This window comes from Pyrus communis, chromosome 5 (assembly GCF_963583255.1).
Source record: "Pyrus communis chromosome 5, drPyrComm1.1, whole genome shotgun sequence".
NCBI lineage: Eukaryota > Viridiplantae > Streptophyta > Magnoliopsida > Rosales > Rosaceae > Pyrus > Pyrus communis.
The window spans coordinates 25,619,313-25,643,238 of NC_084807.1; the positions used below are offsets into that span (position 1 = coordinate 25,619,313).

A 23,926-nucleotide genomic window follows, 5' to 3' on the forward strand; every position below is an offset into this window, starting at 1 on the left:
TCTAGTTTTCTTAATTGTTCTTTTGATTCTAGTCATGTTTGTGATGTTTGCCCTTTGGTGAAACAAACTCGTCAACCTTTTGGTTTAAGTTCAATTGCAACGACTTTTCCTTTTGCTTTAATTCATTTTGATATTTGGGGCCTGAGTCGTCAATTTTCCCTTTCTGAAGCTCATTATTTTTTAACCATTGTGGATGATTTTTCTCGCTTTACGTGGGTTTTTCTCATGAAACATAAATCAGATACTCAACAATTAATCAAGGATTTTGTTGCTTATGTCAATACCCAATTCCATACTAAAATCCAATGCATTGTACTGATAATGGAGGAGAATTTTTTTCTCTTCATAATTTTTTCTCAAACAATAGGGTCCTTTTTCAAACATCTTGTGTTTATACCCCTCAACAAAATTGTGTTGTTGAACGAAAACATAGGCACCTTGTTCAAACTGCTCGCACCCTTCGATTCCAATCTCATCTTCCTCTAAAATTTTGAGGTGAATGTGTTCTTACAGCTACGTATCTAATAAATCGTCTCCCTACCTGTCTTCTCCATAATAAATCTCCTTTTGAGGTGCTTCATAACAAAACTCCAACCTATGATCACTTCCGCGTGTTTGATTGTCTAGCCTATGCCACCACTGTCATTCCCACCACTAAATTTTCCTCTCGGGCACATCGTTGCATCTTCCTTGGTTACCCTCATGAACAAAAAGCATACAAATTATACAACCTAGACACTTATCGCACTCTGACCAGTAGGGATGTAATCTTCCATGAAGATTCCTTCCCTTTTGCCGTTAACCCCACCTCTACCCCATCCCCCATGCCCACACTGCATCTTCCCTCTCATCTGGACATGTGAAACCCCGCCCTAAACTAACTGTAATTTCATTTAACAGGAATTATGAAATTACTTTTTTGTCCCCTATCCACTACCCAATCCGGTTCCCTTTTTGGATTTCCTCCAAATTCTTCCTTCCCATTTGCTCACCACGTGGCAGCTCCCTCCACCTCCACCATTCTTTTCTTCTTCTTCTTCTTCTCTCTTCTCCCCTGAGCACTCTCTGTCAACTCTCACTTTTTGATCTTTCTCATTATCCCCGAGCTACACACACCCAAAAATCGAGACAACGACACGACAACAGCACCATCTCCGGTGTTGACTCTCTCTCAATCATCCTCTGTGAAGCATATAGAGCACATCAAACTTTTCTGGTGAGCCCCATGGCTTTTGAGCCAAAATCCAGCTAACTCCAGCCACCTCATGATGTGATATTGGTACGAATCTCTTCCTTTAGGGTTGAGAATCGGTGTTGAAAGGAGCTCGGGAAGCTCCAGCCTTCCTTTTTGTCGAAACCAAGTCAAAATGACCCAAACCCAGTAACCCTTGAGCCTAAACCCAACTCAGCCCAAAACTTTTTCGAAGCCCAAGCCCAAACCCTAGTTTAACCAAACCCCAAACCCTTTGAACCCCAGGTCTTTGGGCCGTACAAGCTTGGGTTTTCGGCCCAAGGAACCCAAGCCCATGATGGCCTTGGTTTTGAACAAGCTAGCTTCTCTGGTGCCTGGTCTCCATGTCGTTGACGTTGACGTCCCGCTTGACATTCTGCGTAAGGACGAGCATAAACTTGAACAAGTTGCTTTAGGTAGAGAGTTCCATATAAGTCTCGGAAGAACTGTTCCGATTCGGGTGCACCAGATTGATTCCTTGGTGACAATGCTGCGGCAGAAGCTTCAGATTCAGAAGCGGTATGGTTTCATCTTACATTTACATTCTCTTGTCTGCATTGCGTGAATTTAGTTATGTTATTTAACATAATTCTGTAAGCCTACAAATTTATTGTCCATTTTCGGTTTAACTCATTTTGTTATTGTGAAACAGGTATTGGATTGATTTTAGCAAGTGGGAGGTTTTTGTTAACGATGATTAGACCCGGACCTTTGTGTCAATCGAAGTCATTGCTGCTGGGTTAGCTGAGGTATGATTGCTAGCTTTCTCTCTTGGTGCAATTCTAAATGTTTTCAGTTGTTATATGGGCTTAAGATTTAGTAAGTACTTGCCGAAAGTCATGGGATTTTAAAATATCGATATCTTGTTTGCTTATTAGCTTAGATTGTTTGGTCTTCGATGCACTTGTAGCATGGAAAACACAAACGAAAACTAATGCATGATATGCTCATGGTTTTAACATGTGTTGTCCTGGCGTAAATCATGTTCCTAATCCTGTCATGTGAGTATAAGCCTATGAAACTTAGGGCACGTTTGGCGGGCCGGACAAGATTGGAATTGGTATTTCAGACTAGTTAGGTTAGGGTTGAACTTGATAGGTTAGGTGTTTTGTCTAATGATTGGTGTAGACTGTCTCAACTAGACTAGGAACGATGGGATTTAAAACGTGAAACAGATCTGCGACATCCCAACGATGACCTGCCCACCCAACAACTCCGCTCGTGACTTGCAACACCACTTGTACCCTCCATGCCCCTTGCGGCCCGTCAGAACACTCTGATATCGTGGAAGAGTGAAACGTGGTTACTAGAAGCATACCTGTTTTCGTATTAATGCATGGTTGAGTTAGCTTTCATTGTCTACAAGTCTGAAATATCTCATCTTCCATTGATTTCAGATAACAAAGCAGATTCAAGCTGTGAATGATGTATATAAGCTTCACAATCTTCCTGAATTTTACAAGGTTCGCTTTTCCGTGCTTTTCAAACTTGAAATTACTTACTGAATATATGACAATATATTGGAGCAAATGATTGTGCCTGAATACTACTCATTGCTCAAAAAGCTAAATCACTTCATGGGGCGTTGGTGATCACAGGATCTGCGCCCTCACATCTCGGTAGCTTGGGCATTGGGTGACATCAGCAATTCCCTGAAGAAAGTGGTCGAAGAAGAAAGGCGAAGATCTACCATCGGAGGATCGTTACAGAAATGTATTTTTACCAGTAAATTCACTGGTATCGAATGTAGGATTGGTAATAAAACACACAAAATATGTAAATTTTCTGAAGAATAATGTAGCCATTTAACTATAATGTGAAATTCCGAGAATATATCGCTGAGCATTGGATGAGAAGACATTTCTTCGTTGGTGTCGAACTTCATGTCGAAGGTATTGACACCAGTGTAAACGCCATCATCCATGTAGATGGTAATTACTTCCCAGCAACTAAGGGTGTCGGAACAACCTTGCACGCAGCCTCCTGTAGATTACTCAGTATTGTCTCAGTTTCTCCAAACTTGAATGCTCCTGTAAACCCTCTCTTGACCTTTCCATCATCTGCGATTACCGGAAAGCCGGCTTGGATGTCGCCGTTGACCTACCAAACTTAAAATACCGACGAAATGTTGGGAGTACTTCAGTGTACTACTCGTTTTTGTATGCGAGAGCTCCACCTCTATCGTTGTAACAGCATCTGACGCGGACTAGTCCTTCATTCCCGTTACTCTCTGCCATCTACACTTCGAACTTGGCGTAATGGCTCCCAGCCTCCTCTCTGGTGAAATTGAGAAACCCCGGAGCTGGCGTGCCATCAAGATTTCCGTCGTGTCTGTAGCGAAGTATTTGCTATTGTGGTTTGGTTTCACCACTATAAATCTTGGCAGAGTTGGCATTTTCTTTTTGTTGTCTGTATATCTTGATATTACAAGTATTTGTTGAGCAAAATGCATGCAAAGTTCAGGTTATGTTTATATGTGTGTGTGTGTGTTGCCACTTTGCCACTTTTCCAACGTTTTCTCCAAAATTGTGATTTTGGTGTTGTTCTAACTTTGGTGAATGCTAATAACAATTCCCTCGTTAACCATTGGGACGAGCAACAAGGTAGTTTTGATTCTGTGCACAACGGCGATACCTCGAAAGAAATTGATTCTTCCCCAGAAAGATGTTTTAAAACAAAGTTGAACAGGGGAAGAAAACTTTTGAATCGCAATCAGATGTCTGGTCAAATTCTTGAACGGTTGATGTATACAGAAGTTCCTTGCTTATGGCACGACTTATGAGAGGATGTATGTATTGCATTTGCATCAAAAGAAAGAAAGAAGGTTGTAAGTGGTAAGGGAACGACTACCGATGGAACTGCACTTCTAATCAAAGGGATCGATCCGAGGGTCGTGTTCACTTGCCATCGCCATTCCAGTGCAAAGGCATGTCGGGCACATTACCTGCCACATTTACAGACGCAATGTTAGATATAGCTGCCATTTGGAAGTCACCTCTCAAAATTTTGCTACTAAATTAATCTTAAACTTCATTTCCAGTGCAATTTTTTTTCTTCCGAAATGTCTTTCACATGCCCGACAAATACAAGTATCAGTCACCAAGCTTGTGAATATAGTGCATCTAAGCGGCAGGCACGAAAAGGAATTTAGTATGCAATAAACATTCAACGAACATAATTAGATGTCTAACCTTTCCCGCTCCAGAGCAATTTGAACATCTTTCAGTTTTTGGCAGAGATAGGGGTTGGTTTCCGCCATCAACTGTCGATACTGGTTCAGTAAGAACAAGGGTTCCAGTGCTGGAGCAACGAGCACAAGCAAGATATCCTGCATAAGTATCAATTACAAAGGTAAGTTTACATACGAAACCAATCCGAACATATCCATCGCATATATTTAAAGCTACAGTACATAGAACTAAAAGTCAGAAACATAGGACATTATCACACCAGTTCCAAGACAATATTTGCATCGTTTATGCTCCTGCTGTTTCACATTGTTTATTTCAACTACCATCAATGCTGAGATCACTCCGACTGCTCCTCCAGAGAATGACGCCACTATGGGATCAACTTGACTGCAATTTGAAAGTATAGGAGATCAATAAACGAAACTGGTAACAACATAGTATCAACATTATTTAGCTTCGTTTCAAGAAAGATGACATCCTAGGTTTTTCTAATGTGTAAAAATTGAGGATCCTCGTAAAATTTGACTATATCGGTTCCCAAAGTATTTGATTCCTACATTACAGACGGAAAACAGTAACAATCGAATTTAAAGATTCATAACACGATAGATGGTACAAAATTTCAAAACAATAATTACTAGAGAACAGGAGGGTTAATAGCCTGAGATATGAGCCATACCTCAACTGCAACGGCAGATGCATATTTACTATAAAGTCTTTATATGATGTGCCTCCTATTCCCAGCTTCAACTCCAACTGAAAGATGTAAAGTTAATTGTAGGCAAAGAGTTACAAACATAACCGAATCCATGTTTCATAAGCAACAACTACACTTATTTGATATGTTTCCTCATTTTTTACTTGCAAATTCCAAACCATATTGTCGGAGCAGTAAAAGAAAATAATGCTTATGATAACTGTTAAAACTAATCACAACAAGTTAATGCGTAAATAACTTACGGAGGGTGCTATGAGGCCCCCGAAAAGGATAAACCCCGCAATAATTGAATAACAAACAGCATAATACTGCTTAAGGTTGTCTGAACTCTGCACGCAATGCATTCACCTTGTGATTAATACTTTGCACAAACACTAGTTTTCACAATTTTTTATGAACCGAGAAAAGGCTACAACAAAATATGGCTAAAACAAGTCGGGGATATGAAAATACATGTCTTCACAGGGGCAGCGGCTTACCAGGGGAGGCAAAAATGGAATGAATGATGGAAAACTAGGAAGTTCGTTTTCTTGATCTTCATTTACCGCTCCAAGCTCTGCACGTTTAAGCCGCTGTTGTATCCTCAGCCTGCGAACCTATGCATATCGAAGCTCATTCTTAAAGAACACATTTCTAATGGCAATTGGAGAGTAATTTAAAACATGCTAAACTGAGAAAGTGGTAGCAACTAGCAATCGCTCTCACCTCCTCCATATGCAAGAAAATTTTGTTGCGCCGACTCCGAATATTATCTTGAATTTCCTGCAGCTCCATTGCGGCAAAGTCCTGCACTGTTTCAGGCCCCTCTATGATACAAAATCTGCACAATTAAGCATGTAAAAACTAAAAATTACAGGCTAAAAAGCAATTTCCGTATCATTGTTGGGTTAATTAACATCAACAGCAGATAAATCACATGGGGTTTTCACATAAAATTACAAATTTTCAAACCAGTAAGCTGTCTGCAATCTCATAAATTTCACAGTGCAAAGTAACAATACAAAGCTTGGAACATTATATTTCCATTTTCTGTTAATTTCCAAGAGAGAGAGAGGGGGAGTACCCGGCGGGGTTTGCATCGGCGGCGGGATTGGGATCAGAATCGACAGACGGAGCGAAAGAGGAGGAGTCGGGCTCCGAAGCCATGGCCAGGGATCGCCATCTGGAGCTGCTTGTTGATATGGGGCTTCTTGCGTAGCTGAATTTGGAGCAGCCGGAGCTATGCAGTTTGTACGGACAGCACCGATTTACGGGGAAAGAAACGGCGAAAAGTCTGCCGGAGCAGAGCATATCTCTCTCTCAAACCAGAAGGCAGAACTTTCTGTTTCTCTTCAGGTTTCTTTCACTGGTAAATTCCAGAGAAGCAGAGAAGAAGGCTCCCTGGGAAATGGCGATGGTGCAAGTGGAGACAAAACAAATGTAAATCTTGAAGCACCGAACATGTGCAGAACACCTTTCAACTACCGAACTCTAGGATTAGGGGAGAGAGAGAGAGTGAGTGACCGGCAAAAAAAAAAAAATGGAGGGAAGTGGCTGATTCTTCTCTCTCTCTTTTTTTTTTCCTTGTTTTTCAGGGAAAAAAAAAAAAAGAAAAAGATTTTTAGTGGACCTGGTGTTGTTAGATTCGACTACTATGTCACATTTAAAATTTAGAAAAAATTAGAATGTTTTACATCTTTTTTTATAGTTATTAAATTAAACATTCATCATTTTTAAATATTTGATTAAAATGCTTAGCAACTAATTGCCTATAATATAGAAATTTAATTTCGAATCCCCTTCTACTCATTAAATGATATTTTTTTTAATAAAATAAAATAAAAAATTAATTAATTAATTCCTCATTTCCTTATTATCAGTATTTTTTTTAAAAAAAAATTATCTTTCTATTAAAAATGTCTCAATAAAAAGTCTTCAATACATATTTTTTTCATGTATCGATATATAAAAAATATACTTAAAACTTATGGTACATTTGAGAACAAAAATATCAACTTTTGGTACATTTAGATTTCAAATATACCGAGAAACCAAATGTACCAAAAATTCAAATGTACCATAATACCAAATGTAACTATTGTTATGTAACCCTTTTGGTACGTTTAGATTTCAAATGTACAGAGAAACCAAATGTATCATAAAACCAAATGTGCCCATTGTCAGGTAACCCTTTTGGTACATTTAGATTTCAAATGTACCAAAAGGCCAAATGAACAAAAAATCTCAAATGTACCACAAAACCAAATGTCTCTATCAGATAACCATTTTTGGTACATTTACATTCCAAATGTACCGAGAAATACAAAAAATCAAATCCATTATAAAACTAAATATGTCCATATTATAGGTAACTAGACGTAGCTATATAATCAAACAAATCTTTATTATGCGATGGGTCTTCTAAATAATAAAATCTGACAATTTTTTTTATAAATATTCTACTATATTCACAAAAAAAGTAAAAATTATAACAAATAATAAAAAAAATGCATAGAGATGGATAATAAATGCATAAATATGGGGATAATAGGAAAAAAAGAAAAAAAAAACGAAATGTCCAGTAGAAGTCATGAAAAACTAAATTCTAAACAAAATTGAACTTATGTGAAAAACTGAAATTAATAACCAAAATTTTAGGAAAATGTTTGATCAAATTTTCAAAAGGAGTGTATGTTTAATCTAAAAAAAATTAAAAAAACGAAACGCCTATATCAAAACATCCCTAAAATTTATTATAGGATTATAAACGTCGAAAATAAAAAGTTAAGTGTGGTGATTGTTTTTTAGATTTTAGAGGGTCTGTGTGTTCGAACATTTTATTTTTTTTAAAACCATTATTGTTGAGAAGGTTACTTGCCTCATACAAACATTTTACATTTACTTAGAACTAGAAAGATAAGAATTGTAGATGATTGCTTTAATGATGATGTTTATTTTTTAACTCATTGTGTTTTGAGTTTAAACCTTTTTCTCTCTCTTTGATATATATATATATATTAGTGTAAAATATCATTTTTAATAATAGAATAAAAAATTAAAATGATACACTCTCATCTATATATAAAGCTAATGGAAAAATGTGAATAGTGATTTTGGTGTTACCAAGTTTCAACAAAAATATTTGGATAAAAATGTCCCCAAAACAAAAAACTTCAAAGGTATCCCAAAATAATAAATCAAATAAGGCAGATGTATTTTTATTATTTTAATAGTATTTTTTTAATAATTGATTTTTTTTTTGTGGTTTGTTTTCTTTTTTTAAAAAAATAAAAATAACTAGTACCTTATAATAGGCTAACAATAATGTGATTTAATTTCTCTATTTTTAAACACGTTCAAAACATTTTAAGAGGCGTGTAATGCCGGTCATAAAAAAGGTCATTCGCATGCGAATAATAATGTGATTAAATTAATTGTCAAATGATTTTTTTTTTAATAAACGATATTATCTATACTAAGGGGGAGGGTGCGGGCTTAGTCTCACAATGGGCTAGCTATAATGTGATTTAATTAGTGGTTTTATTAAATATTATTTTTTCTATTTTAAACACGTTCAAACATCTTAAGAGGCGTGTAATGCCGGTTATAAAAAAAGTCTTTTGCATGCGGATAATAATGTGATTAAATTAGTTGTCAAATGATTTATTTTTTTTAACAAATGATATTATCTACACCAAGGGGAGTGGATGGGCTTAACCTCAAAATGGACTAGCAATAATGTGATTCAATCAGTTATTTATTAAATATTATTTTCTCTATTTTTAAACACGTTCAAAACATTTTAAAAAGTGTGTAATGTCATTCATATATACGATGATCAAGTGTGAGATTAATAATTTTAATGAGTGACTCAATTAACTATTTTCATTTCTTACAAATTCAAAATTACACAAATTATTTGCATACATTTTTTTTAAAAGAAAATTTCCATTGTTAAAGAGAGATTTCAAAACCATTTACATTATGGAAAGAGGAGTTTTGAACTCGAGAAGCATGAGTATAAACCTAACATCTATCCACTAAGATATTAGACCACCCGAGGTGGTACTGAATTTTTTGGTGCGCGCGAACACTCAAAATGTGCCTTTTTCCACTACGACATAAATTAAAAACAAATATTTAAAGAGGGCTGGAACCCGATCGAAACTGGGAGGCTAGACCTCACGCCTGTATTATATTACTTGAAGAAAAAACATACAACCCCGACCGCGGGCGCGGGGGGTGGGGGGGGGGTGGTGTGGTGGTGGACAAAGCAAAATCATATACAACCGCTCCAAGCAGTCCACATGGCTATCACATATTAACGCCCCATTCGCTGCATATAATGTACAAACGAGCGGCAGCTTCAACCAGTTCTGCCATATCCGGCTGGATGAGAGCAGCTAAAGACATGATTGTTCCCTGATAACATGAATAAATTGAGTAAACACCAACAGTAGCAGGAAGGGAAGGAGATGTGAAGTAGATGAAGAGGTGTAAGACCTGTGAATGTCCAGCAACAAAGACTTCAGAGCTTGTTGTCGAATATCTGCAACGCATCATTTCTGGTGGATCAAATAGAGCCAATTCCTGCCAACTCCAATTCCAAAAATCCAACAGTAAAGCATAAATCTTATTGTTTTCCGATAAGGATGTGTGTCCATGACTCCAACGTGTTCCACGCACATTCCCTACCCATACACTGAAACCTTGATCTGCAAGGACGAATTCCAGCGGTTCTTCTGGAGAATTTAAGAACCATGCATCACCTGGTTAAGATTAAGAAAAGCCAGTAAGCAATTACAATTGAGTTTGAAGAACATTAGAGCCTAATTTAAAATGTATCCGATGGATGTTCATCAATTTACACAATAGTTAGTTTCAAGAAAGGAAATTTCAACAGAATCTGAAAACTTCAGATCAGGGGGCACCAAATAGTGAGCTATACATTCAGAATTTGAAATAATCAACTTTGGAAAAAATGTAAGGAGCTATGAAAGTAAGGCTTTTCACTAATCAGGCGTACAGAGAATCAATATTTTACTCACGTATCAGTTACGGGGAACACTCCCCACCAGAGCAATCTCATTAGTCCTTCACATCTCAACCGTACAGAAACTTCACTAACAAACACGACTCCTATTAGTCCTTCACATCTCAAAGTCAGGAAGTACCCATCTTTCGTCTGAATTTGGAAAATAAGCAGCAGTCAATTTAACAATCTCGGTATCTCAAAGTTACTCACTTTAATCACAAATTTAGCAATTAAACATATAAATGGGCATTTTTTAGGGAAATATTAGTATAGTACTCACTGTGTGCTCAGAGCAAGAGTACCCAGAAAGCTCAATGAGCTGCGCACAAAGGACTGCAGCGGTGAACGACAGCGACCAATTCTGTAGAGTTTAGTCGAGTTTTGGGCAATTTCTGCAGCGATTTCGGAGGTCAAGAGGCTGATAAGGAAAGCTGCTACCAAAGGGCACTGGTCTGGAAGAAAGGCTCTGGTAGCTGCTGTTGCAATTAGCGAAGGAAGAAGTTCCCCAAAACAATTTCGGCCCTGGACAAGTGCACTGTTTGCACTGGGCCAGGGCCGGCCCTGAATCGCGATAACGTCCTTCTCCAAACAGTATATATACAGATGCTAGAAATATCTACCAGAACCATTCAATTCTAGCGTCTACAGCTTTAGCATTAGTTGGTACAAGGGACATTCTTCCAAAGAGGGAGATGAAACCGTTGAGGCTCTTATTTATTCCTCCTCTTGATGTGCCCTTTTAGACTGCTAATTCCAGACGATACAATCTCATGTATCTTCCCTGGAAAAAGTGTGTGCCACACATCAAGATCAAATTTTTCCAACAAAAGTAACTTAAAAATCAAACACGTTAGCAGAATAAATGGTGCACACAGGGATTTAAAATTGACGTATGTATATTTTTGGCAGATTTTATGTGAGCATGCAACTAAAACTGGCATCACTATCAATGGTGCACAAAGATTGGTGGAAAACTTTTAACAGTTTCAGTTGTAACTTCTCCATTGTATTTGTTAAGGCAAGAGGGATGTCAACTACGCAATTTTCTGTAAAACTTGAAAGGCTGCATAGCAGCTCTTGTTCGTTGTATTGAATACCAAGGTTTTACTGATGAATGCAGAGTTTGCTGACGATTCATACGACAAGCAATTGAAAATCCATCATTATGCCCCACATTGCATTGTACAGAGTTTGTTCGTTGTAATTTGCAGATACAGAAACGTTAAGATAAAAGGAAATGCAAACTACCTTTCACCCAAATTGGAGGAGCACCGGTGGCATTAGCAAGTCAGCAACGGGAATTGACATACCAATATCTTCACAGTTTCTGCACAAGCACAAATCAAAAGAATCCGGCGGTGGAGTTATGTACCTCTCCTTGGAAAATGCCACCTCTTGGGATTTCAAAATATGCGGCCGTGGCTAGCCTTCTGACCACCCCAATTCCCACCAAAGCCGCAGTGTCCGATTGATTGCTTCAAAACAGAGCTTCGTATCCATGTGTTTAATCAGCACAGAGTACCCAAAACCTCTGATAATTATTTCTTTATTCAGATAATAAAATTTCCCAAATTTCGAATTTTAATTCCGAATCAAAAATAGGGTTTGAATTTTGATTACCTAGAAATTGGGGGGTTGGGGTGGAGAGGGACTTAGGCCAGGACGGAGCTATGTGTCTGTGATAAGGTGTGCCAAATTACAGAGTGTGTCGGGAAGATGTACAAGGCTATAGCAGTTTCTCAGACTTAAATACTGAAGCCCCGTAAGCCGTTCAATCCAGGGGGAAAGCTCTTTGATAGATGTTCCATCCAAGAAAAGCTCTCTTAATCCTTCCATATTTTCTTCAATACTTGGAAACACCTCAAATTTTGTACAACCGGAAAGAGAGAGCCGGACAAGGGACTTGAGCTGACAAATGCTGCTTGGAAGACTTTTAAATTCATAGCAATGTTCTAGGTTCAAATGACTCAATCCTGTGAGATTATAGATTGATGGGGGTAATTCTTTAATTTTTGAGAAGGATAAATTAAGCTCTTCTAACTTATCCATACCTTCTGAAATCTCTGGAAACATCTCAAGACTCAAGCAAAAAGAAAGATCAATGGTTTTGAGAGATTTCATACAAATGATGCTTGGAAGACACTTAAGTTCCCCGCAAAAATTAAGGTCCAAATGACTCAACCCCGTGAGATTATTAATTGACGATGACAGTTCTTCAATTCTTGACCTAGATAAATCAAGCACTTCTAACCCCTCAATCACTTCTAAAATCTCTGGAAACATCTCAAGACTCCGGCAGCTAGAAAGATTAAAGGTTTTGAGAGATTTCATACGAATGGTACTGGGTAGAATCTTAAGTTTTTTGCACTTTTTTAGATTCAATAAAACAAGGTTTGTAAGAGTCGAAATAGACGGGTGAACCTCAACTAATCTTATACAACTTTGAAGAATTAGCCTTTCAAGATTTGGCACATTTGTGAAGTCAGGGGTTTCTTTAAGGTATTGACAACCACTTAAATTGATGAATTTCAACTTTTCCAGCGTCTGTTAAAACATTTAGGAAAACATGCATTACTTAATAAGACATCTCGCTCAAAACCCAAACATTTAAAAGAAACAAATACACGTAAATGATTGTACATACCTGGGTTCCTTCCCAAAGTCGGTCAATGAGACTATATTGCATGTCAAGTTCAACAAGATTTTTGAATTGAAAGTTGGATGGCAAAGATTTGAGAGGGAATTCAAACTAGGAGAGATACCTCAAGTTAAGTAACTTAAAGGGCCCAGTCAGGTGATGTTTGCAGCAATCATGATTAACAAGGGAGTCCTTATGACTGATCTTGAGAAGTCTTAGTTGAGTCATACTAACAAAAGCTTCAGCATTTAAGTATACCCAGTCTGAATAAGAGAAATCCATGATTATGCTTTCAACTGCTTTTGTAGCCTATGCAAATCAAAGTAAAGGAAAATACAGAGAACCTTAGTTTAGATTATGAAATTAATGTTTGTTTCTTAAGGAGCCGTTTGATAATCATTTTGTTTTGAGTTTAATTGTTTTCAATTTTCAATTATTAAAACAAAGAAAACTAAAAATTGAAATAAAAAACAAAAATGGTTATCAAACGGGCCTAAGAAATTGATTTTGATCAAAAGTTGAAGCTTTCTACTAACAATTGCAGAAGAAAAAGATTTCTCACTGTATTTTGAGTTAGCATGTGATGAACATCTTCATAACTCCACAGCCTACTTCGTCTCCCAGGCTCTTTGATATTTTCTTGGCGGATGATTTCCCGACCCATTTCCTCTAATGAATCATGCATCTCCAGTTCCCCTTCCCCTGAGACAGTTATGAGAGCTCGATCGATTAGAACTCTTATTCCTGTATGAGGATGGAAACCACAGCTGTTCAGAATTTCGGTTGCATAGTCTTTCTTCATCCCTTTTAAGAAACATGCAATATCTAGAAAGATGTCCTTCTCTGTGTCATCTAGTCCATCGAAGCTTGATTTAAGCACATCATGAATTCCCCTTTGCGAGATTTTCCTTATTTTTTCTAGCTCATCTTCCCACTCGAGTATAGTTTTTTTAAGAAGAAAAGCTCCCAAGACTTTGAGTGCTAAAGGCAGGCCTTGAGCATATTCTACGACACGATTCGAGAGATCATCATAATCTCTGGTGGGTTGGTTTTTTCCGAAGGCGTGCTGCCTAAAGAGTTTTAGAGCTCCAGAATCACTCAGAATCTTGGGATTATATATCACATCAGCTATGGTTAGTAATTGTGAATCTCTAGTTGTTAAAATAATTCTACTTCCACCACCAAAGGAATGTTCCTCTCCAAGTAAAGCTTCAATTTGTTCTAATTTGTCCACATCATCAACAACAATAAGAACTTTTCTCTGACCAAGGCTTTTTAACATCACCTGAAAACCTTTATTCAATATGTCAGATCTCCCCACCTTGTTGTCCGAGACACTAGATAGAAGTTGTGTCTGCATATGTAGTTCGCCGTGCTTCATGAAACCCTCCTTGACATTTTTAAGAAAGCAACAAGCTTCAAATTGACAAGTGATTTCATCATAAACAGCTCTAGCAATGGTTGTTTTGCCTAAACCACCCATACCCCATATTCCAACAATACGAACGTCATTCGTTTCAACTCCGGAAGGATGTAATAATAAATGCATTTCATGCATATGAGAATCCATTTCAACCAAGCCATTCTCTTTCCTTCTTGATGATGAGATGTGGATCAATTTCCTATAAACATCTTCTACAATTTCCTCAATAAGCTTTGCATCATCCCTGTCAAAATATTTTAAAAACAATATAATAACAACACCAAAGAATAATTAATGGGTCATTTTCATCAGTTAGTTTTTTTTCAAAAAAAAAAGAAAAAAAAAAAGGAATTAAAACCAAAAACTATTTATTTATCAAATTTACCCCTAAACGTCACAAAAATCACAAAAATTAAAAGGAAACTAAAACAAATTAGAATTTACTCGTAGTTTCGCGAATCCCAGCCGGTTAAACTGGTGGCAGTAGTAAGAGCGGATCTCCAGCTCCGAACCTCTTCCATTTCGGCATTAGAATCGTGATCGTGCTGAGCAAAAGCTTCCGCGAAACTTTTCTTGAGTTTACGAACATCAGACGGATCAACTTCATGGAAAATGGGGAGTACAATCTGGTTATTTGTATCCTTGCATTCCAGGATTTGCACGAGTTCTTTCAAGCACCAAGTGGAAGAAGCATAGTTTTGAGAGAAAACTACAAGCGAAAGCCTTGACCCTCGAATCGCTGTCAGGAGCTCGGAAAGGTGGTCGCCTTTTCTGAGCTTTTCGGCGTCAATGAAGGCGTTGATTGGTTTCCGACACAGAGCTCTGTATAGATGGCTGACGAAGCCCTTGCGAGTGTCTTCCCCTCTAAAATTGATGAACACATCGTATTTCCAACCAAGGCCAGATAAAGAAGAAGAAGAAGAAGCAGCCATTAATCGGTCGCTCCTGGTCAGCGATGATTGAGCAGCTAAGACTAAGGGTAATGTAAGAACAGAAATACTCGATTGATCTATAAATTGAATCACCAAAAAAACAGGTCTGATCGATACGAAGTCAACGAGGACAAAGAAAATTATGCTTTATGTGTTTTCACATCTTCTTCCAGGAAATTTAATGAAAATAATTTTCGTTTAGGCAAAATTGACTTCAAAATATAAAAATATTCTTCCAGTTATGGACATATGAAGTTTCAGTGTGAAACGAATCTGCTTACTTTGGTTTGGTTTCGACCCAAGAAAATGCTAAGAAAGGATGGTTTAGCAGCTTTTCAGTGTGAAACGAATCTGCTTACATTGCTTTGGTTCCCACTCTTGCCTACCCAACAACTTATTTAGTTATTTGTAAGCCGGAAATATATCTCGATCTTTCTATTCACACGAAAAGTGAGCAGAGTGATTAGAAATATTTCCGGTTAAGTATAAGCATCTCAGTATGTGCAGCAGCAGAGCCACATTAAGGGCTACCGTGGGCTATAGCCCAGGTAGTTTTCAATGAAAAATAAAATTTTACATGTAATTTTTATTAATTTTATAATGTAGTCCATTATATATTTAATTTTTAATCCGAATTCTCTCGGTTTAATTATATAAAATTATACAATACAGTTTACAAACCGTTTCTTTTTCTTACATCCTTTTTCTCACCGCTTTTTATACATTTACAAGTTTGGATTTGTTTGAATTTTAACACGTATTTGTTTAATAACGAAAATCCTTGGCTTACATAGTAAAAATTTTCTTAAGTTAGCAGATACTTTGAAAAATACAGGATCAAGTTTCTTTGTTTATAAAGATTTAAATCTTTAAGCTAGCCCACCCGGTGAAAAATTTTTAGCTCTGTCATTGAGTATGTGGTATATCCAATGATATCATGGACGGCAAACGAGCGATTAATGGCTGTTTGGCATTTAATTTGATGTCATGGTAGTAACGGTACTCCGAAATCTTTGATATATTTGCTTTTAGCTACAAAACTACTAGAACTCCGAAAATTGCTTATGAAAATAAAAATATTGACTAGATTTGAATTTGTATAATCTACGTCTTCACTACACATTGTTGTTTCGCTCGTGTTCTACAGTTGACGCTAGCTAGAAGGTCACAGCAAGAAGCAGAGGAGGCTAACTATTACAGAAATCTGTTTATTCAAAAGCATTAGTAAAAACACACATTGAAATTAATTCACGCAAAAAAAAAAAATAATAATAATACAGTGAAGGATTTACAGTGGTGGCAGCCACACTACAACAATAGGGTTCTCACCCTATGGAGTTTTATATTGGCTTTTGTGTTACCGGTTGTGACCGCTCGATGGAGAGAACATTTTCTGCTATGAATAAAAATACCATTGTGTAACAAAATAGAAGATTAATGGTTGAGCGATAGCAGGCTTGTTTGCAATGAGAGAGATATTTTTGCTTTTATTGATAATAAATCTATATATGCGATGTTTTCATAGCATAAAACTTCGCTGACAACAATTGTAACTTGTTTGTGTTAATAAATTATGAATGACATTAATATTTTCTCATATCTAAAAGAATTTGGATGTCTACATTTTTTTGGAAAACCTTTACCCTTCTAAATTTTGCGCCTCTCCCGACAATTCCTAGCTTTGCCACTACTTTAGTCAACTCCAAGTCCTAGTGGTTCTTGTCCATGATATCAATATCCCTACTGTAAACGGTGACTTCAATATAAGCTACACTCAGTCTAACAAAAAGTTTGTATAGAGAATATAAATGCATGAAAAATGGCAGTGGTTGTGTTTGTATTGCCGAACGGATGATACTGGAATACCTAAACCCAAGTCAAGCTCCTTTAGTCCACAAAAACAAAAGTTTAGAATACAATAATGTTTGCATATAGACTGGAGAAACGACATACCGCCGGCCAGGAAGGTGCAGTGAAAGAGAGGAAAAGAGGAAAGAAACGAACACGAAATGACAAAGATTATCAAATAGATTATAACAATGATTTCTTAGCGGTGATTACAGCTATTCAACTACCAATGATGCGTTATTTTAGGTTGAAACATGGAAGCATCTGAGAAGTAACATGTCAACAATCATTACACAATAATATTGTCTAATATTGTCTAATATCTAAAAGAATTTGGATGTCTACATGTTTTGGAATTTTTTACCCTTATAAATTTCGTGCCTCTTCCAACAATTTCTAGCTTCTCCGTTGCTTCAGTCAATTCCAAGTCCTAGTGGTTCTTGTCTATGATATAAATATCCCCATTGTAAATGGTAACTTCAATATAAGCTACACTCAGTATAACATAAAGTGTGTAAGGGGAGATATATGTATGAAAAAATGGCAATGGTTGTATATGTGTTGACGAACGGATGGTACTGGAATACCTAAACCCAAGTCAAGCTCCTTCAGTCCACAAAAACAAAAAGTTTATAATATAATAATGTTTGCAGCGAAACGACATACCGCCGGCCGGGAAGGTGCAATGAAAAAGAAAGGAAAAAAGGAAATAAACGAACAAGAAAGAACGAACTATCCAATATATTATAACAATGACTTCTTAGGTTGAAATCTAGAAGCATTCAAGAAGTAGCATAGTAATAACCACACAATAAACAAAAGTGATTAGAGAAAAGAACCAAATGTGAAAGGATAATTAAAAACAGTTATGCAAGATTGGCGGTAAATGACTACTATTTACAAGATTTGAATTTAGGATCATGATCTACTCGATCGTTGTATCAACTATTAAGTGGTGTTCTAATATAATTTTTAGGAATTTCAAGGAGGGATATGGGGGTGGATCATTTTTTTCTAAATTCGACGGTACAAAGAGGAATTTTATTAATAACAGAAAAAATAAGTTACATAAAGAGGTGGAGCATATAATAGACCCAAATTAACCATATTTAGGCTCCACTGCTAAGAACTATTGCAAAATGCGCATTAGGATTAAACTTCTAGCACAAAGTAATTACCCTGTGAACTCCATCCTTTGACGCCAAGCCTCCAAACTCAGTCCGATATGTTGCAGCTAGTTTAGATACTTGTCCCCTGCATGTTACAGAATCACAAGAGCGAGCTTACAAAACTGCAGTTTTTACTCCTGGTTATTGCAAATGAAAATACAGATTGGTGCTAGCAATTACGAAATCTCTCCAATTGGATTCCTTAATTTTTTCAAAATCTTTTAAATTAATTTCTAATTGAATACACGTTGAATGTTGTAAACTTCTTTAAAATTGTAATTGAATACAACCGGATTTCTAAATATTTTAATAAACTATCTTAAAATTTTTATTGAATACTTTAAATTTTAGATAATCATTTAAAATTCTATTGTATACATTTAGATTCATTAAAAAAAATTAAAAATTTTCAAAATCCCATTTGAATGCATCACACTTAATAAATTGTACATTACATTATGTCATGACAGAATTAGTCACACAAGGAAAGAGATACAACCAAATAGGGAATACCAAGGTATTGTGCACATTAGCTCATGCCTCCGGATTCTGCATATCAGGTCGGGTTCCGAAGTTCGGATGCGGCTCACACTCCCTCTCTTTTACAAAACCCTAGCAAAACCTCGGCCCTATAAATCCCTTCCACATCCGCCGCAGGAGGCACCCAAATGCTCCTTTCTCTTCCCTTTCACACACTAATCCCTCGCAGAGGCGATGGGATTCCCAGTTGCTTCTCCGTCGGAGAAACCTTTCCAACTGCTCCATCTTTTTGCACCATCGCCTCTGTTTCTTTTTTATTTATTTACTTAATTATTTGAGCAATTTCCTTTATCCTTGCTATTCATATTTCAGATTTTCAGCTTGGTTTTTTATCCGAAAAATAAAATCAAAGTGTATGGTTTTTTTGCAATTTTGTTGGGTAAGGCCGGTGATGATCAAAACATATTTTGCCTACATTGCTTGATTATCTCATTTTATTGAGATAATGACAAAATCATATGTATCTGAGGCCTTCCTGGAACAACGAGCTTTATTTTATTTTTCATTTTTTGGGTAAAATGTAAGAAGGTGTCAGTGTTTCAAATCTTGATATTTCAAGAAACTGAAAATTTTTAAATTTCAATTAAAATGATAGACTTTGTTGATATTTTCGATATATCAGTTAAATAGTGGAGAAATTTTTAATTTTGTCTGAAAATATCAAATTTTGTTCGACGCAGCGCATATTTTGATATTTTCACCAATATTAATATTTTAAACAATGACAATTCTTAGAAATACAGGAATCCATGTCCTTTTCATACATAAATAAATAAATGGTTAAGAAATGTATATATCAGAAAAATAAGAGCCAAGATTCGAACCTGGATGAAAACTCTTAATCGTAAGACTTTTTGTAGTGAGCCACACAGGACGACTTGATAGATTATGATGAAATAAGCAATTTAGATGTACTACTTACGTTGTGCAGTGCCCATACTCGATAAACAATTAGTGCACATAATGTGGTTATCTGATTTGTGGGGAATGATGATGCTCACCGCTTAATTTTGTCATTGGATCAGTTTAAGTTTTGAAATTTGTGAAGTGGACAAATACAAATTTTGATTGAAGCGCGATTGCTATAATATATACTTCCTTGACCACTTCAAGACAAATCGATCTTAAGAAGATCATTGCTTACTCCTCAATAGCCATATGAATCTGGTGACTATTGGTATAATAATAATAAATATGGTAGCGAGAAAAAATGCACCAGTGACTTGTAGTTTAGAGAGACACTCTCAAACTTAAATAATAATTTTCATGCTTTCCAACAACACAAAAAATTTATAACTAATGTTTCGTGGTTAATTTTTCTTCTTCCAACCTCCCTCATCTAAAAAATACATTGTGAGTTGTTCAGTGTTTAATATATCAATATCAATGAAAATATCAATATGCAAATTTGTGGAATGTCTACGGATATATAAAATATTGATATTGGTTGTTTTTGATCGACATGATGAAAATTTAAAATGAAACTTTAGGAATTGTCTAACATTGGTTTGGACGAAATATATGAATTTCTCTGATAGTTTACAGATGTGTCAAAAATAGCAACAATATTGGTCGATTTTAGCCTAAACTTAAAAGTTTCTCTTGTATGAGGTAGGGTTGGTTCGGGTTGGGATCCCGAATCGAAACCTCCTACCCGAATCCCAAACCAAAACATGTCGGGATGAGATTTTATATCCCAAAACCGAACCGAAACTGTTCACTTCCTGAAATTTGGGATTCCCGAAATTGTTTTGGGATTTTCAAGTCACTTCGGGATTGGGCCTTGAAGCCCAAAATGTTGGGCTTTTTAAACTTTTTACAATTTTAAGTTCTTCAAACAGTAAGCCCACTCATTTTTCAAGAAAAGAAAAAAAAATTAACAATTGCAAGCTTACAGCCCACTGCCCATAGCCCACCTATTTCACAATCACATAAATTCAAATCAATCAAAGTTCACCACAATCTCATCTCATAATTTCAATTTTCATACCAAGCAAGCAACGACTAACAAGTTAAGCTTAAGTTCACAATTGTCTACCAAACTAGTTAATTAAAAGTGCATGCAACCAAAATGAAATAAGTTAAGGTTTACAAACCAAACTTCCGAATGAATTTAGATTAAGTTACAAACCAAAAGCAAGACATATGGGCCACTTGAATCACAATATATTAGTTGTAAATTCCATAGCTAAATGCCACTTCACATTGCCATGTCTGTGACTATTTTCCCACCGTAATCCGAAACCCCCCACACCCACCCACCCTAAATGATCTAAACTGATTTGAGCAACTGCTACTGGCCATAGGCTGCAGAAATCAGGGAGGAAAATACATGGCTAATGGGACCAAAAGAAAAACAATACCTGATAGGGTGACATGTATCTTCCTTCTGGTGGAGGTGGGATCCCATGTCTCTCCAGCTCGTCATGCGGGATTGGGCGCCTGGTTACCAAGATAACTAAAAGGTAAAGAGTCGGTACATCCAATTCACCGCAAGTTTACGAAATATATTACATAATTAAAAAGTTAGGGATACAGGGGAGCTCGAAATGGTTTTTCTCGTCCTCCAAAACGAAGCTGTCCAGATTCCTTCTTACCACAGAAACCACCTCCTGGTAAAACAATAAAATCACATGAACTAGACCTCTATAGGCATATGCAAACTGAAGGTAGAAGAATGGTGAGCTTCCTGCAAAACAAGCAACTAATCTAAGCACATCATGGACACGTTATGACCTTTTTTTTTTTTTTTTTTTTTTTTTTTTTTCACCCCAACCTACACACACACACACACACCAGGTTTCGAACCTGGGACCTAGAACTACCCCTTACCCACGCCCTCACCAAAACCCTCACCACTAGGCTATTCCTAGTGGCTTTGGACACGTTATAACTTATGCAGATCATAATTTCACATTGGAGCACCTTATATGCACGCTGCACCTTATATGAAAATAAATGCATATACAAATTCGCGCACCCCACCCACCCTAATCTTAATCTGAATGATCCCACAAATTCGTGCACCCACCCTCCCAAAGGCATGCAGGTCCTGCGCTGCACCCACCCCAATTCGAAACCCACAGTCCTCAAACCCTCACACATTCGACAAAATACTAAGAAATCAAGTTAATTAACATGAAATATGACCCTAAACACTAAAGAACAAAAACCCAGTGAAAATCAGAACCCTTACCTGGATTTTGGGACTCAATTGGTCTCGGATTCTCCTTTTCCTGTGTCTCTGTGTGTGTGTTCGGCTGGATGAGCACCGTTGAAGTGGACAGAGTATGGGAGGAACGGCGTGACTCAATGGAGGAGCAGCAAGACTCGAATCGATGGAGGAGCGAGCAGTGGGAGCACGAGCAGCATTCGGGAGATTGAGAGAGTGAGCGATTGAGAGAGCTTGTGAGGATAACAAATGACCTAACTCAATGGACGGTTGGATTAGATCTTAAAACCAATCCAACAGTCCAAGTAATTTCTAATTATAAATTATAAATAAATAAATATATATATATATATATAAAATATTCGGTTTAGTTCAGGATTACCAAACGCTTTCAAAATTGTGGCCGAATCCCAAACGGAAACTTTCTGGATGGATTCGATTTCGAGTACCGAATTTTTCGGGAAATTCAGTTCGGGCATTTTTTAGTTAAATTTCAGGACGGTTCGGGATTTTCGGGAAAAAATTCCACTCCAAGTATTATTATTTTTTATTTTTTTAATGTTTTCATCGCAGAAATTTTAAACATTAGAGTTTCTTTATCTTGTCCTCAGGAATAAATATTTCTCAATCCGGCAAGTGGTTCTCCAAGATGACTTGAAGGAGAAGATCGACACCTATGAAAATTGAAATTGGTGATATTATATGTATTTATACGATGCCATTGCCCTTCTCTTTTCTTTTTTGGTCCGTGAGGGAAGCCATGCCGTTCCCAAATGTGAGTGAAGTCGTGCCATTGCCAAGGTGAGTGAAACCATGAGCAGTGGAGGTCATGGGTAAACCCATATGCAATGGTGGATTCAAGAAAAATTATTCAAAGCGTCATATTTAGAAGTTCACAACATTTCCTAGATATATGATAACCCTAAAAATTAAATCATAGTTTTATCATTCATAATTTATAGAACAAATAACAATATAAGTTATAATTGTCCACAACATGTTTTCAGTATAAATCAAGATGCTATTACTCAACCCCCATTAGATTACACATTGAACTTTCACAATATTTATAGCAGAAAAAGCTCTCTCCATTGAAGTAGTAGGAACCGGTAGAATCAAAACCAATGTAATTAGTAACACACATGATTATATACTATGTTCCTCCCCATCTCCACCATTTTATATTTGCAAGACTATCGATTCCTTTCAATTGAGAAAATTCACCACTTGAACACATATACAGCAAGAATATAATGCCCAATTTGATATTTTTTTTTAAAATATAATAAGAACAGCAACTCTTCATTAAGGCATGTTATCAAATAGTTAGAGGGCATGTTGAAGGGCAATTCCAACCTTCAAAAAGGCAGCCCCCAAGTTATCTATGTGTAAGATTAAACTAGACTTAAAAGATTAATACACTAGCCAAGAACACAAGGATTAATCAACCAAATCACAATCCTTAAATTATGTATGTAATATAAGTGCAAGAACTGCAGCAATTATACCAACACATACCTGCAGACACGTTCATGGATAAGAAGCCATGAAAACCTGCACACAACCTTCTCCTCTTTGCAAAACTCAATGCTCTCCAAGTTATAGATAATTGGAACAATAAGAGCGTGTTTTTGTGAGAGCAGGGGCTCGTGGTTTTTATACTACAAAATATGGATTACCCTATAATAATCCTACAAGGAATACAAGAACAAATCCTTGTACGAGTTCTAATCTTAAGCTTATCAACACAGAGTTTCAATCCAAACCAAAGTCGAATTAACTCTCATAAACATATTAAGACTTCTTTATAGCAATCTGAGACAACAAGGATTATTACCAAACCGTATGAATCACACTCATACTCTACCATTCTCCCACTTGAGTATGATTCATAACAGTGAATAATCATCTCAAATTCAATATAAAGGTGATCACATACGTCATTCTTCAACACACTGGTACATAGACACAACCAGCTTACATAAACCAAAACAATGAATTTATAATTGTCTCTGCAACACAAAATACAGATTTAACTTACAAACCACAA

General features: G+C 36.6%; 1 protein-coding gene and 2 pseudogenes across 2 annotated transcripts; 1 reads left to right on the plus strand and 2 right to left on the minus strand.

Moving 5' to 3' along the window:
- The first annotated feature begins 1,529 nt into the window (after positions 1-1,529).
- Positions 1,530-3,027, plus strand: LOC137733691 (uncharacterized; annotated as a pseudogene).
- Positions 2,962-6,610, minus strand: LOC137733684 (protein ORANGE, chloroplastic-like). Of its 2 annotated transcripts, XM_068472848.1 has the most exons (8): positions 6,204-6,608; positions 5,846-5,960; positions 5,620-5,736; positions 5,383-5,469; positions 5,102-5,178; positions 4,682-4,809; positions 4,423-4,559; positions 2,962-4,175 (listed from the first exon to the last, which is right to left on the minus strand). In XM_068472848.1, exons 1-8 carry the CDS (start codon positions 6,428-6,430, stop codon positions 4,098-4,100), a joined length of 966 nt encoding a protein of 321 aa, XP_068328949.1. In that variant the 5' UTR covers positions 6,431-6,608; the 3' UTR covers positions 2,962-4,097. The 2 variants fall into 2 exon arrangements, with proteins under 2 accessions (XP_068328949.1, XP_068328950.1); XM_068472849.1 differs by lacking the exon at positions 5,383-5,469 and having other exon boundaries at positions 6,204-6,610.
- Positions 6,611-11,407: 4,797 nt separating this feature from the next.
- Positions 11,408-15,150, minus strand: LOC137733682 (disease resistance protein RPV1-like; annotated as a pseudogene).
- Between the last annotated feature and the right edge of the window lie 8,776 nt (positions 15,151-23,926).

Excerpts from the sequence above, each read along its gene's own strand:
- LOC137733684 (XM_068472848.1), bottom strand. The coding sequence starts at position 6,430 with ATGCTCTGCTCCGGCAGACTTTTCGCCGTTTCTTTCCCCGTAAATCGG. Across the intron at positions 5,961-6,203 it reads GCCGATGCAAACCCCGCCGG|ATTTTGTATCATAGAGGGGC; the intron begins GTACTCCCCCTC and ends TTAATTGTGCAG. Across the intron at positions 4,176-4,422 it reads ATTGCTCTGGAGCGGGAAAG|GTAATGTGCCCGACATGCCT; the intron begins GTTAGACATCTA and ends TAAATGTGGCAG.